Raw genomic sequence first — 16349 nt, forward strand, 5'->3', positions numbered from 1 at the left:
AAACAGATTTTTCATTAGGATATTGGCTAAGATTGGAGGTCGGGAATAGCAAATTTGTTTTTGTTGGATCTGAGGCTACAAAAAAGATTAATTTGAGACTGTTTTCGTCATTTGATACACTGAAGGTCAAAGATAAAGACCGAGGAACTTTAACAATCAAGGTAGGCGCTCCATTGCCTTTTTTTTTTTTTCAATTATTATTATTTAATATAGGATATCGGGCTTTAACAATTGCAATTAGTTTTTTTTTTTTTTGTTGTTGATCCCATACTTTTTGTCCTTGTAACACCATGTTTCCTATTTATTTATACGTTAAATATAGTTGTCATATAGTTCTTGTTTTAAATTATGCGAATTCAGTTTTTTGTTTGTAGTCACTCGCTCACCTTTTATTCAACATTGTCTATTGACTCCTTTCTTTACCATGCTTAAATAGTAAAATTTGAGGTAAGAAAATTAGACAGTTCAAGCAGTTGGGTTCCCGCATCCATTGGCGCTCTGTGATAACTTTAATAGATGTACAAAGAAATTCCATAGAGACAATATTAAATTTTAATTTTTTAATAATTTAAATCTTATTTAATATATTCCTAATTATATTATATTATAGGTTAATTTTTCTGCTTTAAGAATGAAAGGACTCCTTCTGCAGCGCCTACTCAAAGAGGAAATAGAGAAAAAGAAGGCCTTAAAGAGGGCATTCCACTCCTTTCCTTTTCTTAGTTAAAGTTACTAAAGAATTTCATCCTCGAGCTGGATATAGTTCGGGGTTTCTTAGTTAAGAGTCATTAGAAGAAGGGTTGCACGGCAGCGATTATCGGATTCGTTCAGTGACACTCAAAGAAAGGAGTTCAAACCCTGCGTAAGATACCCATTAAGTGCAAGAATATTCAGTTTGAATGTAGTTACCTTTTTTCACCCATTAATATGTGCGAAGTAAGTTGGTTGATAGATAAACTCTAATTAGAGTAATTATCTTTTCGAAAAAAAAAGAAAAACTTTGGAAAAAAAAAAATATTAAGATGAACTGTAATCCGACTCTGATAAGTATAATGTAGTTAAGAAGATATCAAGTCGGATTTGAATTTTTAAGAAGTTAAATTCGTTTTTATCTCGATTTCTTTAGAATTATTTCTATAAATAACGAGGGTTTTAGGGCACTATTACCATAAGAACAATAGCTTTTTATCAACGCAGCAAAAGATGTCGCTTCTCAAAACTTTATGTTTGATTCTTCTTTTTTCCATTGTTTGTGTTAACGGCATTCAAGTTGCTCACGATGGAAGAGCCATCACGATCGACGGTCGACGTAAAATTTTATTATCTGGGTCGATTCACTATCCAAGAAGCACTGCACAGGTAATTGGTATTTTATTTTTATTTGTTTTAATTGATCATAACGTAAATAAACTTAACGTATGTAATTTAAATTGTATTTGCAGATGTGGCCAGATTTGATAAAGAAAGCAAAAGAAGGCGGACTCGATGCTATCGAGACATACGTGTTCTGGAATGTCCATGAACCCCAGCGCCGTCAATATAACTTCGATGGCGATCTTGATTTAGTGAGATTTATCAAAACGATTCAACAAGAAGGACTTTATTCAGTTGTCCGGATTGGTCCTTATGTTTGTGCTGAATGGAATTATGGGTATCTTCTTTAAACCTTAGCTAGTTTATTTTACTGTACGTACGTATGGTGTAATCTGGGATATTTGTTTGCGGTTATCAACAGAGGGTTTCCTGTTTGGTTGCACAACATGCCTGGAATTCAGTTTCGAACAGCAAACAATGTGTACATGGTAAACTCATCATCTCATCACTTGCTTTACTTGTATCTTATACTTTTATTATTCATTAATTGTCTCTAATTCTTTATTTAATGCAATATTTTCAGAATGAGATGCAGAATTTTACAACTTTGATAGTTGATATGCTTAAAAAAGAGAAGTTGTTTGCATCACAAGGAGGACCCGTTATTTTAGCCCAGGTATATATATATATATATATATATATGTACGCTATATTTATATATGTTTACAAATTTTTTTTATCATTCAAACTTTTTTTGTGAGTATAAAAAACTGCGTAATGATAATATTAATAATTTGTTTTCAGATTGAGAATGAATATGGGAATGTGATGTCTTCTTATGGAGATGCTGGCAAAGTTTACATTGACTGGTGTGCAAATATGGCTGACTCCCTTCACATTGGAGTTCCATGGTTAATGTGCCAACAAACCGATGCTCCAGAGTCTATGGTAATTTCTTCCTCTATTATATATATATGTATATATGTTTACTTATAAAATTATTAATGATTATAAATTTCTAATTTGATTATTAATCAACAGATAGAGACATGCAATGGCTTTTATTGTGATTCATACACTCCAAAGAATCCCACCAGCCCTAAAATGTGGACAGAAAACTGGACAGGCTGGTGAGTTTTTTTTATTAAAAAATATATATATATATATAATCTCGTTAATTATACAAGATTTCTGATTAATTAATTAATTAATCAAAATTATGGGTATTTTATCAGGTTTAAAAGCTGGGGCGGGAAAGACCCATTTAGAACTGCTGAGGATCTTGCCTATTCTGTTGCAAGATTTTTCCAAACCGGTGGAACCTTCCAAAATTACTACATGGTAATTGGATTTATAAAAATAAATTTACTTATTTATTTCAAACTATAAGCTCAATTCTAAATATTTATTTTTAATTATTCTTTTAGTATCACGGTGGTACCAATTTCGGTAGAACTGCTGGCGGTCCGTACATCACTACTTCATACGATTACAATGCACCTCTTGATGAATACGGTAATTTTCTTTTCTTTTACTGTCTGATGAATACGGTAATTTTCTGTCTTTTAACTTAATTATGTTGCCAATAGGTAACTTGAACCAACCCAAGTGGGGCCACTTGAAGCAACTTCATTCTGTGTTGAAGTCAATGGAGAAAACTTTGACTTATGGAAATATCTCCACTTTGGATTTCGGATCCTCTGTCACTGTAAGTTTTTTTTTTTTCGTTTTAAAAAAAATTTCTCCAAAAGAATTGTAATTACTTATAAGATATAAAAATTTACAGGCCACTACTTATGCCACCGAAGAAGCCTCGAGTTGCTTTCTGGGAAATGCAAATGAGAGCAGCGATGCAACAGTCAACTTCCGAGATGTTGATTATGTTGTTCCTGCATGGTCTGTTAGCATTCTTACTGACTGCAAAACTGTAGCCTTCAATACCGCAAAGGTAATTTTCTTTAAATTACTTGTACTTTTAAAATATATAATTTTTGTAAAAATACGTAATTAAATTACATGTATTTCAGGTGAATGTTCAAACATCTGTGATGGTTAAGAAACCTAATGAAGCGCATCCAAGTAGTCTTGAATGGATGTGGAGGTCCGAGATGACTCATGATACTATTGTTCGAGGCAAGGGTCAAGTTGTTGCTCAACAAATTGTCGATCAAAAAGAAATGGCTAATGATACCAGTGACTATTTGTGGTATATGACAAGGTGTGTGTATTTTTATTTACTTGCTAAATCCATAATTTCACATAACTTTAGTATGCGTAATTATTCTTTAAATTATTTTAAACAGTGTAAAACTTGGGAATGATGATCCGGTTTGGAGTGACAACATGACACTCCGCGTCAATGGCAGTGGCCAAATTCTTCATGCCTACGTTAATGGAAAATATCTTGGTAAGTAAATTATCAATTTTTAGGACATTATTAGATTTCTTGATACATAGAATTAAAAAAATTTATGTATTGGTTGAATTAATTAACTTTGATTTTGCAGGTTCTCAATGGGGCAAATATAATGTATTCAACTATGTGTTTGAGAAGGAAGTTAAATTATCTCTTGGACTTAATAAGATCGCCCTCCTTAGTGCCACTGTTGGTTTTCAGGTACCAAACACTAATTACTATTAATTTTATAATTTTCAAAATTAAACTAACTAATTCGTTTAATTACGAGTATAGAATTATGGTCCAATGTTCGATTTGACACAAGCTGGTGTGCCTGGGCCTGTTGAAATTGTTGGTCGCAAGGGAGATGAAACAATTATCAAAGATTTGTCTTCTAACAAGTGGAGTTACAAGATTGGTTTGAATGGCATGAACAATGAAATTTTCAACCCAGATTGTAAAAATGTCAAATGGTCATCACAAAATGTTCCTGTCAATAGAAATATGACTTGGTACAAGGTAATAATACATAATACATAAAATTATTTTATATCATTTTGTTATTTTTCTCCTCATATATATATATATACATATATGATGTATCATCATCAGGCTAGCTTTAAAGCTCCTCTGGGAACAGACCCAGTAGTTGTAGATTTACAAGGACTGGGCAAAGGCGAAGCTTGGATCAATGGACACAGCATTGGCCGATACTGGCCAAGCTTCATTGCGGACGAAGAAGGTTGCAGCAATGATGTTTGTGATTACCGTGGTTCGTACGATGGAGACAAGTGTGCATCTAATTGCGGTCAACCAACTCAAAGATATTACCACGTACCTCGCTCGTTCATCGACAAAGATGTGAATACAATTGTCTTATTCGAAGAATTTAGTGGGAATCCTTGGCTAGTAAATTTTCAGACCGTCGTGGTCGGGTCAGCTTGTGGTACTGTGTCTGAAGGTAACACGGTTGGGTTGTCATGTCACGGTCGACCGATTTCTGGAGTTCGGTTTGCAAGTTTCGGGAATCCACAAGGTGTTTGTGGAGCATTTGAGAAGGCTAGTTGTGACAGTGTTACAGATGGTGTCGCCATTGTTGAATCTCAATGTGTTGGAAAGGAGTCTTGCTCTCTTCAAGTTTCTCAGGACTGGTTTGGATCGCCCAGTTGTGTGGATGCACCAGTCAATAAATTTGCAGTTGAAGTCACTTGTTAGGATGCTTATTGTTTAGTATTTCTTAATTAGAATTTTTTTTTCGTTGTATAACTTAGTTAATTGAATTTATTTTTATTAGAAGGAGTTTCTCATTCATTAATGTAATAGCCTTTCAACATAATGATAATAAGTTCTGATCAAAGTTTTCTTGTCCCGGAATTTACTTAATGATCCAGATGGGTTTCAGTAATTCATACTAACTATTTTTCTTGTAATCGTGTGTTAAAAAATTACCCAATAAATTTAAATGTAATTTTATATATATTTAAATTTTTTTCTTCAAAAAAAATAAAATAAAATAACACTCTTATTTTATTAGTGGGAGTGGGACTCACATGATCTCAGTCACCATTCTCTTGTTTTTTATTATTTAAACTCTTCTTCCAAAACTATAATAAACAAAAAGTCTAATCTATTTTCTCTCCTTTAATTTTTTTTTTTTTTTGTACTATTAGATTCCCTTTACGAAGCCCACTATCATAATATCTCAAAATCTTCTCCCTAAAATTACTAATATGCCCCCCACCCCTCAAATATATATATATATATATATTATATGTATGTATGTATGTATGTTGGTGGATGATATATACAGATACAGATAATATCTATAAGAGTAGATGTGGTACCTAGCTTTTCCGTTCCTAGGTATTCTAAGCCTACCCAATAAAAGACATTTGCATGTAAAGGAAAAAGAAAGACTCTTCCAAACTACCTACCATGCATTACTATTTTGTTTTCTCATACATTTTGGTTTTAATCAATATTTGATTTGTTTCTTGAATTTTCTTCAAGATATAACAGATGGTGTGATAATATTAATTAATAAAACTGAATTTTATTTTTTAAATATAATTATATAAATTTCAAAATATTAAAGAACTAAATCCATTGGTTAACTATGTCAACCAAATATAATAAATAGATAACTTGTTAAACTACAGTTTATTTAATATTTTTACTTATTTAAATGTATGTTGAATTAAAACTATAAAAAAAAAAGAAAAAAAAACTCATATTTTAAAGGCTTAGAATAGTAAGTTATTATTATATTTTAAATAAAAATATAAAATTGACTCAAGAACTTCCAAATCGAATATTTTTACAGTAAAATAATATTCGTAAAAAAATGCTCATGTTATAATTCAAATCTCTATTTTATTTCATAATAAATACTAATAAGTAACAACATGCCACAGGTCAAACACCCCATCATAGAACTTTAATAATAATAATAATAAGAAGCTAATAAATAAATAAAATTGCTGGCGTCTGCTAACGTGACACTGCGCTGTCAGTTCTAACTTTACAAACCAATAAAAAAACAATTATTAGGGTTTGAAGAAATGAAAAACAAACAAACAGAACAAAACAAAAATAGACCGGTATGCTTTCCCACGCTAATACCAGGCGCGTTCGCTGCATCTCCCCAGTTCACGCTCGCGGCGAACTCCGCCAAAAAAACCACGTGATCAGACACGCTTCGAAAGTAGCGTGAGATTCACACTCCCTCAACAACAAACAACCTAATAACAATCTCAACAGTCTTCGCCAAATTCAAATTAAGCTACAGTCACAAGACAGTGATACTAACGACTATAACGTTACCAACCAGAAGCTGCCACGTATGAGGATCGAGGAACCCCTCGCCTGTCATCCGAAATTTCCCTTATCCTTTACTGGTAGCCTGGTATCACAGGAATAAAATTAGAAATATTTAAAAAGAAAATTCAGAATAAAAAGTCTCCTCTTCCCTACTCCTACACTGCAGTGTTGAAGAACACTCAGCCCAGCAGAATAATAAACAGACTTTCTCAGTCAATTCACCATCTAGCTTAGTTTTATGAAATTGTAACTTCTCGCCTCTGTTTCCTTCTTATTAACGGAAATGCCATCACGAGCCTCACCTCCGCCGGTGGCGTATTCGCAGAATCATCACCGGAACCATTTTCACACCCTCCCGCCGCTTCTCGCCGGGATAGTGACGCTAACCCTAGCTCTGCTCGTTCTCTTCGTTTTTCTTCTCTACCGCAAGCTCTCCCGCAACCGCACGGCTCCCTCTGACCTCATCATCAAGTCCCCAAACCACCAGCAATGCCGAAGATTCTCTTACTCTCTCCTCCGTCGAGCCACTAACTCCTTTGCTCCTTCCAACCGGCTTGGCCATGGAGGTTTCGGTTCTGTCTATAAAGCCGTTTTGCCTTCCTCGTCGCAGTCCCTCGCTGTCAAGGTCATGGATTCTTCCTCGGGCTCACTTCAAGGGGAGCGTGAGTTTCACAACGAACTCTCCTTATCTTACTCTCTCAACTGCCCTCACATTGTTTCCCTTCTCGGCTTCTCCTCGGATCACCGTGGCCGCAGATTTATCCTCGTTTACGAGCTCATGGAAAACCGGAGTTTGCAGGATGCGTTGTTGGATCGGAAATGCGAAGAGCTGATGGACTGGAACAAAAGGTTTACTATTGCCGCAGATGTGGCTAGGGGTATTGAGTTCCTTCACCACTGCTGCGATCCTCCGGTTATTCACAGTGATATCAAGCCCAGCAACATTCTGCTAGATGCTAATTTCAAGGCGAAGATTGGGGATTTCGGACTGGCGAGAGTGAAGAGCGAGGATTTAAATGTTATGGAGGAAAGGAAGAAGGAAGGTGTGGAAGATAATGGGTCGATTTTGGAGGAGACGGATAGTGTGATGACTGGATATGATGTTGTTGATCAGTCGCCGGAGAGTTGCGTGATTAGGGTAGTCGATTCGGAGGCGTCGCCGGAGACAGTTGCGGGTGTCTCACCGGAGGTGGGTTTGGAGAAGGGGAGTATATCCGAGGGCTGTTTTGATAAGTTTAGTGTTGACAGTGGCAAAGACTTGATCTCCGGTGGTGGTAAAAAGTGGGGTTCAAGGAGAGATTGGTGGTGGAAACAGGATAATGGAGGTGAGTCTGAGTCAGGCAGAGTGAAGGACTACGTGGTGGAGTGGATTGGGAATGAGATAAAGAAAGAGACACCCAAAAACGAATGGGTTGCATCCACTAGTTCTGTGGATAATGGTGGGCTGACCTCGAAAATTGAACAGAAGAAGGAAAAGGTTAGAAAGAAAGAGAAGAATAGGAAGCCAAGGGAATGGTGGAAGGAAGAGTTCTGCGAAGAACTCACCAAGAAAAAGAAGAAAAGAGCGCTTAATTCGACTGGTAGCGCTGAGTTTTGGTGGCAAAAAGATGAGGAATCTGCGCAAGAGAGGAAGAAGAAGAAGAAGAGCAAGAGCAGTAGAAGCAGCATTGACTGGTGGCTAGATGGGTTTAGCGGCGAATTGAGGAATGGGAGAAGAAATAGTCAGGATTGGGCAAATTCAGACATACCCAAAAGCGGTGGTGTTAGTAGCACGCCGAGCATGAGAGGAACCGTTTGTTACATCGCTCCCGAATATGGAGGTGGTGGTGTACTCTCAGAGAAGTGTGATGTTTATAGCTTTGGAGTCCTGCTTTTGGTTTTAGTTTCAGGGAGGAGGCCCCTGCAAGTAACGGCATCACCAATGTCCGAATTCGAAAGGGCTAATTTGATATCTTGGGCTAGGCAACTTGCCTATAACGGCAGGCTTTTGGATCTTATTGATCCTTCCATAGATTCATTAGATAAAGATCAGGCATTGCTCTGCATTACAATTGCACTACTTTGTTTGCAAAGATCACCGGAGAAACGGCCCACGATGAAAGAAATTGTTGGGATGCTCTCTGGCGAGGCCGAGCCTCCCCATTTGCCAATTGAGTTCTCACCGTCTCCACCCACGAATTTCCCTTTTAAATCTCGGAAGAGGGCACGGTGAGTTTACGGAGTTTTCTCTTAAGTTTTGATTGACTGTAGAATTTGTACTATTGTAGCTCTGTAGGTAATTTGTGATTAGCATTATCTTTCGTATAACACGTTTGCAAGAATGGAAGGAGGTAATTGCATTTTTCATGTTTTCCATCTCATTTTGCAATGGTTTTATGTTTAGGAAAGACTCTTCTTTACTCTTGCAGTTTTGAATTTTGATTCTTGGACATGTTTGGTTATTGGGAATCCCAGAATCAGGGATAAACTTGAACGTTTGATAGACGCTGCTTTTTCAACTTTTCCCTGTGTTGAAGCCAACCCAACGAGGCTTCACAAACAAGTTTACTTTTGTCGTGAAGAGGGGCCTCGGCTGACATGTTTGCTTTGCATGACTTTTGCACCTTAGGGGCCCGGAAGATATATCCTTTATTGTTGTCTGCTACCTTTCGAAAGGTAATATGATTTACGTGCTAAAGTGACATGGAATTCAGTAAAGATGGAGAAAATCTTGGTCCCAGTTTGTCATATTGGATAATGATATGGGTCATATGAAACCCTGATGCCCACAGGCATGAACACCCTTACACGCGCAGATTGAGAGGGAGTGGGGGGAGATAGTGGAAGAAAAGTGATATAATGTACACAGATATTGTCATGTAGTTGTTTAACCTGTTCTATAAAGTTACCCTCAAAAAGAAAGAAGAACCTTTTCCAGAAAGTATGTTATTGTATACACTAGTCGTTTTTCCCGTCAGCTCCCATATGTGTATACATCTTTTATCCAGAAATATGAGGGGGAGCAATATGCGAGATTCGTGAAGGGTAGGGCGTCCTTTAGAAACTATTGAAATTAGGTTCTGAACGGGATTTAGAATTTTCTACTCTCCAATCTATAATACATGGTGAATTCAGTTATATATTTCTCACGTAGAATAGACTACACTAAATAAATATTGGGTACTTAGTGTTTCTTTGCAAAATAATTAAATTTGGCATGTGTCAAGAATCTTTAACATGCACCCAGTTACGGCTTAAGAGTGTAAGAAAGAAAGAGAATAGAATGGAGAAATAGGAAGAAGACAGGATACCCGGCAAGAATTCTGAGAACAGATAGATTTTTTTATTTTATTACTACTCATCATGATTGAAAGACTGGATTATAGACCTATATGTGCTCCTCCGGAAAAATCAAGCCCACAATCTAACAGAAAAATCTTGCGAATTTACTCTGTTTCCGGGTCTATTCTTTTCCTTGTGAGCTCAGGCCGTGACAACATGCTCGAAATTAGAAGTGAAACTTGAAACAAATTGCCTCAGTTCTGCTGTGTCATTTTAGATTATTTCTCTAATTGGAAGTAAATGTAGATTTCGAGAAGAAAATCCTACAAAAATAGTTTGAAAAATAGTTATTGAATTTAGGATTCGTCTGCCTCATATCTTTTTAATTCTCACACAAAATCTTTAATAGCTCATTTGTTTACCTGGAACATTTATCTGCTGCATAGTATGTTTTGTAGATGTTCTTTCTGAAGCTTCATGAATTGTTTTCTGATACCGTCCATAAAGCTCCACACTATATCAGCGGCTTTAATGCTCATTGAACCACTTACATGGTTTCTTTTATACCCTGAATTTAAGCTCTACGGTCTGTGAATTCTGTCTCTGTTCTCGTTCTGTTTTTTTAGGGAACTTGAATACTCCTTTAAGGGGGGGGTGGGGGGGCTGCTATAATTTCAGTGAAGTAACAGTAACACATTGAATATCAGTTTCAGCATTGGCCCCTTCTACCAATCATTCACCCGATAGTAATGAATTTCTATTCTAAAGCTTCCAGATTTATTTTTGTATGTATGATATAATTGCGGGTAAGTGGCCGCAGAGAATTAATTAAAATCAGCCAGAGAGTGCAAGCAAAATGATTTTGGGCTTCAGATAAACACTTGACGGTGCGTGTCTTGTGGATCTGAATCCAGTCTATTCGCCTCATCTTTAACCTTCTTCTGCTTCTTCTTCTTCTTACTTCAATTGTCTGCAAGGAAGAAGTAAACAATAAAAAAATTTCGAATAATAAAATGTTATTTTAAACTCACTTTCTATTTTCACTATCATTCTCTCTACTTTTACTTTTTAATTGGTTTAATAAATATGTGAAGTTATAAATTAAAAATTCAAATTGGTTTTCCATACTTAAATCGGGCAAACAAATTTATCCTACTTATTTTCTTTAATTATTATATTAAGTACTATTATAATATTTTAATTCCCTTAATTAACATCCTCTATTCCCGACAAAAATCATTTATGGGAGTTTTCAACTACTTCAAATTGAGATCAACAATCCGCTAAATGCTATTAAGTCTATCTACTTAAAACCCGTCTACGATACGATAAAAGGATCGTCCACCAAGATAACGGTGGTTATTAAAAACGTAAACAAATACGAGCATATTTGTGAAATTTTTACATAAATGAACTGATTACATTTTATTTGTAAATCTATCTGACTCCTCATATATATGTATACGTATATATGAAGCGCATTATAATTGCCTCTTATCCTCTAAAGATCATTTGAGTTGGCTTAAAATCTTCCACAAGCCCAAATACCAAAGGAGATACTCCAACCAACCACCCACCCTAATTATTATCATTATTACTACACCTGAAAAAGTTGGACCACCATTTCCAATTTCCCTCCTTTCTTCTCCCCTCTCAAACACTAGTTTCTACTTGCTAAAACAGAAGTGAATTAAGAGCGGAAGTAAATCTGATTAAATGATATTTCTCTTTTTGGACTTCAAAAATTTGTATATAAAGGGCTATTATAATATTCCTAACCAAAAACCATTCTTAACACCATCCTCTTCCCATCTCAGTACCCAAATTTCTTAAGTCTCTTTCTCTCGCTCTCTCTCCGCCATGGCAGACAACACCCCAATTGCACCATCTGATTCTTCAATTCCCAACGAGTTCCTCAAAATTACACTAAACCCAGATGGCTCCTTCAATCGGTACAACCATACTCCAAACGTGCAACCCTCCGATTCCGACTCAACCCTACTCACCCTCTCAAAAGACATCCCTCTAAACCATGCCAACAACACCTTCATTCGCTTATTCATGCCTAAAAACATCCCTCCAAACACTAAGCTCCCTCTTATAATCTTCTTCCATGGCGGCGGCTTTGTCCTTTTCAGCGTTGCCTCGTTACCTTACCACGAATCCTGCATTCAAATGGCCGCTCAGATCTCAGCTCTCATCCTGTCCGTTGAATATCGACTGGCCCCCGAACACCGCCTCCCTGCGGCGTACGATGACGCCGTTGACTCCGTCATGTGGGTCCGCAACCAGGCGATGGACATCGACGGCTGTGATTCGTGGTTGAGGGATCACGCGGACTTCTCCAAGTGTTTCTTGATGGGGAGCAGTGCGGGCGGGAACATGGTGTACCATGCAGCCTTACGTGCGGTCGACGTGGACCTGTCTCCTCTGCAAATCGCAGGGCTGATATTGAATCAGCCTTACTTCGGTGGGGTCGAGAGGACGGAGTCAGAGATGAGGTTCGTCAACGACCGGATTCTCCCGTTGCCCGCTAATGATCTGCTGTGGTCGCTTGCGCTGCCGGACGGAGCTGACCGTGATCACGAGTTTTCCAATCCAATGGCGTGCGACGGTGGATCGTGTGGGGAGAAGATCGGACGGCTACAGAGATGCTTGGTGACGGGGTATGGAGGGGACCCACTGCTGGATAGGCAGAAGGAGGCGGTGAAGATGCTGGAGTCACGTGGGGTGCACGTGGAGACACGCTTTGATTATGATGGTTTTCACGCGGTGGAACTGTTTGACCCGGTTAGGGCCCGAGGTCTTTACGAGCGATTCAAGGAGTTCATTAGAGCTGCTTGCGGGAGCTGCAATGTCAGTGGGGTTAAAGCCCAATCAGCTATATAGAGATTTTTAGTATATTTATTTTGAATTTAATATAATTATGAATTTAACAGTTAAAAAAGTTTTTAATTTTTATAGTTGTGTACGTACCCTCAGCATTTTGTTTTATGATATCAGTCTTATTTGGAATGAAAATATGTTTTGTAGTTTTGTTTAAAACAAATATATAAAAACGGCGTCGAATTGAGAGGTGTGATGGTATTAGATGGGCCGCCCATTCATATAAAAGGGGTTTATGGTATTATAGGGTATGCGTACTTGGACGCATTGAAATCATTTAAAGTAGCAAGTGAGAGAGAGCCATTTAGTCTCTCCAATTCTGAAGTTTGTATAAGTGAAGAAAAAAAATATATATATATATTTTAAATCTAACATCTAACCCATTGTGATCTTAGAAATAAATATGAATCTTGTCATATATATACATTTATGTGGTTAAATGCATTTGGAGTGATATTACAACAGCCGTCAATGATTACGACCATTTGACCCGACAAATCAGTTGACTCAAACCCTCTTCACTCTCCTACTCGGGTGTTCGACCGCTCAAAATAACCCTAATTCACGCCGTGCCCCCAAAAAGATTCACCCCCTATACTCTTCAATACATATATTAATTAAGAAAAAAAAAAAAAAAAAGAAACAAGTTGCAGAGTGAAAACTCAGAATCTCATGTTTATGATCTTAAAAACATTCTACATCCCTCCAAAAATTACCAAGATCATCATCGATCATTAGGAAATTACCCTAACCATGTCGCAAGCTCAAATCGATCCTTACGACCACCTCAACATCGTCTTGAACACTGATGGCACCTGCAATCGCCTCTTCGACGTCCCATCAGTTGCCGCCAACCCTAACCCAGCTCAGGGAGAGCCTGCCGCCTCCAAGGACGTTATCATTAGCCCAGTAACCGATGTCACCGCTCGCATTTTCAGACCTACCAATCTTCCTTCAAACGACAACGCCATTGCTCGTCTACCCATCATCATCCACTTCCACAACAGCGGTGGGTGGACCCTTTACGACGCCACCACCGCCATAAACCACATGACCTGCGCTCAGACCGCCAGTGAGCTCACCGTCATTCTCGTTTCCGTCAACTACCGGCTCGCCCCCGAGAATCGTTTACCAGCTCAGTTCGACGACGCCATTGACGCCATCACTTGGGTGAAGGACCAGGCTCTTGCCCCAGATGGCGAACCCTGGCTCAAAGAGTACGGAGACTTCTCGAGGTGCTACCTCTTCGGATCTAGCAACGGAGCCAACATCGCTTTCAACGCCGCGTTACGCACACTGGATTGCGATCTGAACCCAATGAAAATCAGCGGCTGTATATTCTATCAACCCATGTTTGGAGGGAAAAACAGAACGAGAAACGAGATAGCGAATATCAACGACCCGTTAATGCCTTTGGCAGTACAAGATCTGTTGTGGGAGCTGGCGTTGCCGCCGGGGGTTGACCGGGATCATCGGTACTGTAATCCGTTGATCGAAGGGCCGCATACGAAGAAGATGGCGTCGCTAGGGCGATGTCTTATCGTAGGGTACGGCGGAGACTCGATGGTTGACCGGCAGCAGGCGTTTGTTAAAATGTTGGTGGCGCTCGGAGTTAGAGTCGACGCTCGGTTTGACGACGCCGGGTTCCATGGGATTGAGGCTATTGACCCTCGACGAGCTGCTCGGCTTCTTAATTTGACGAGAGAATTTATCATATGACTCTTTTTTTTTTTGTTCATTAAAATTTTGTTTACCATTTTCATATATATATGTATATGTATTAGCAGTAGATATAATTAAAAAAAAAAAAAAAGAATTAAACGGTCAGGTTCTTTATAATATTTATGGGTCTAAGATTAAAAGCATGCATCGTGCAGGATGGAGATTAATACATACACACACACACAATATATATTTACCACCTGTATAAATACATATATATTATGGGTTATTTTGTTTATCAGTTTATTTGGCTAAAATTGGTCCAAAATATTTTTTTATTTTATTTTATACTCTTTTTTCACCGGGCTATGGGCTATATTAGCATTAGAAAAAAGCGGATTTGATAGATTTATTAAAGTAGATTTTCAGTGTTTTCTATGCACATGTTCTAATTTTAGAAGATTTTATTATTATTATTATTTTTTTTACCATTTTATAAGAAATAATATAAATATTATTATTTTCTATACATAAAAATTCTATAAAAATAAAAGAATTTCCAATGAAAATATAAAATAAGACCTTTCTGCTTTTTAATCAGATTTCTTTAACGCATGTGTAAATTTATGTTATCAAATTAAAAATAAATATTCTTTGTAATTAAAATATTCCCTTCAATATTTCTGTATCACAATATAATAATTTATAAATTAATAGTCGCTTGAATAAATTGAAAATGTAAACAGTATATTTATATATTACCAACTTTTTCATCAATCCGAAAGTTACAAATATCTAAAAGAATATTCTTCCCACATCCGTTACAAATTCAACCAAAATTGCAGCCAAGGAAAATATTTTATTGAATTATTCAATATGCATTTATTTTTTCATTGATGGACGGACATGTCTATAGGGCGAGAGCTCTAATTTTATGTTATACTTTCCTTTAGTTTTTATGTGCATACTTTTTTTTTTTATTATTCTTTGTAAAAATTATAATAGATGCATTGTTACAATATATTTTAACTTTTTTTAAAAGATTTCGGAATAAAGATATATATATATATATTTTGTTATACACTACAATCTGAATGAATAAGTATCAATTATTTTCTCTTTTTTTAGCGAAAGATGTGATTTAAAGAAAATATTTATAGCATTTACTTATTTATATACTATTGTCTATGAAAAAAAATACTTTTATTGATGAATTAATATTGGATAAAATAACAACATTAGTGGATTAATGACATATAATTAATAGTTGTATAATACTTTATGATAGTGAAAAAAAAAATTAGAGTAAGATATTTTTCCTATTAAACTTATTAGAATCAACTTTATTTTTTTTTATTAAATAATTTAACAATTTTTATTATAAATATTAGAGTGATAAGATTCTGTAGATAATCTTCTGTTGTATCAGTTTCTCATTACAACTCAAACTTGTGTATTAGTATAAAACTACAACTCTTGTAATCTTTGGCTTTAAATAGCCTCTTAAGTATCAATAATAAAACCGATCAACAATATAAAATTTATTATGGTATCAGAGCCACTGTGCAACAAAATATGATTTTTCTCTCCACAGTGGGCACGTCTCTTTTGCACAAGTGTTCATTGTGCATCGTCTTTTCTAGGATCGTCAGACGCGTAGCCTGAAGCTGCTGGAGCTGCTGCCATTCTTCCATCACATCTCTCTCATGTTGACCATATGCATCACCACACCATGTCCATGCAGTGCATCGCCGATCCCACCTTACTATACTACCTGCATCCATCAGTTAACCCAGGTACTATTTTGACTCAAATAAAATTAAAAGGTGAAAACTATTTTTCTTGGGAGCAGACTGTCCTTTTGGCTTTGAAATCTCAAAACAAAGTCGGCTTCATCAACAGAACTATATCCAAGCCTGTAATAACTGACTCTTATTTCATCGTTTGGGATGTTGTCAGTTCTATGTTATGTTTTTGGTTAGCTAATTCTTTTAATGATCCTATTCGT

The 16349-nt window shown here is 36.7% G+C and overlaps 4 protein-coding genes across 7 annotated transcripts; all 4 read left to right on the plus strand.

Annotated features, from left to right (window-relative positions):
* The first annotated feature begins 1124 nt into the window (after nucleotides 1-1124).
* On the plus strand, nucleotides 1125-5063 carry LOC110819556 (beta-galactosidase-like). Its single transcript, XM_022048801.2, has 15 exons — nucleotides 1125-1359; nucleotides 1443-1651; nucleotides 1736-1802; nucleotides 1898-1990; nucleotides 2119-2262; nucleotides 2356-2444; nucleotides 2550-2655; nucleotides 2742-2829; nucleotides 2904-3022; nucleotides 3101-3262; nucleotides 3342-3532; nucleotides 3618-3721; nucleotides 3822-3931; nucleotides 4007-4231; nucleotides 4325-5063. Exons 1-15 carry the CDS (start codon nucleotides 1204-1206, stop codon nucleotides 4925-4927), a joined length of 2466 nt encoding a protein of 821 aa, XP_021904493.2. The 5' UTR covers nucleotides 1125-1203; the 3' UTR covers nucleotides 4928-5063.
* A 1593-nt stretch (nucleotides 5064-6656) lies between these two features.
* On the plus strand, nucleotides 6657-9649 carry LOC110819490 (Protein kinase superfamily protein). Of its 4 annotated transcripts, none has more exons than XM_022048710.2 (2): nucleotides 6657-8740; nucleotides 8987-9649. In XM_022048710.2, exons 1-2 carry the CDS (start codon nucleotides 6816-6818, stop codon nucleotides 9138-9140), a joined length of 2079 nt encoding a protein of 692 aa, XP_021904402.2. In that variant the 5' UTR covers nucleotides 6657-6815; the 3' UTR covers nucleotides 9141-9649. The 4 variants fall into 4 exon arrangements, with proteins under 4 accessions (XP_021904402.2, XP_021904403.2, XP_021904404.2 ...); XM_022048711.2 differs by having other exon boundaries at nucleotides 9141-9649; XM_022048712.2 differs by having other exon boundaries at nucleotides 6658-8740; nucleotides 8941-9080.
* A 1752-nt stretch (nucleotides 9650-11401) lies between these two features.
* LOC110819415 (alpha/beta-Hydrolases superfamily protein) lies at nucleotides 11402-12825 on the plus strand. Its single transcript, XM_022048589.2, has one exon. The coding sequence runs from the start codon at nucleotides 11654-11656 to the stop codon at nucleotides 12680-12682; it is 1029 nt and encodes a 342-aa protein (XP_021904281.2). The 5' UTR covers nucleotides 11402-11653; the 3' UTR covers nucleotides 12683-12825.
* A 267-nt stretch (nucleotides 12826-13092) lies between these two features.
* LOC110819557 (alpha/beta-Hydrolases superfamily protein) lies at nucleotides 13093-14548 on the plus strand. The gene has a single exon (XM_022048802.2). It carries the CDS (start codon nucleotides 13433-13435, stop codon nucleotides 14396-14398), a length of 966 nt encoding a protein of 321 aa, XP_021904494.1. The 5' UTR covers nucleotides 13093-13432; the 3' UTR covers nucleotides 14399-14548.
* The last annotated feature ends 1801 nt before the right edge of the window (nucleotides 14549-16349 follow it).

Source organism: Carica papaya, chromosome 5 (assembly GCF_054855325.1).
Source record: "Carica papaya isolate Zhongbai chromosome 5, ASM5485532v1, whole genome shotgun sequence".
Lineage (NCBI taxonomy): Eukaryota > Viridiplantae > Streptophyta > Magnoliopsida > Brassicales > Caricaceae > Carica > Carica papaya.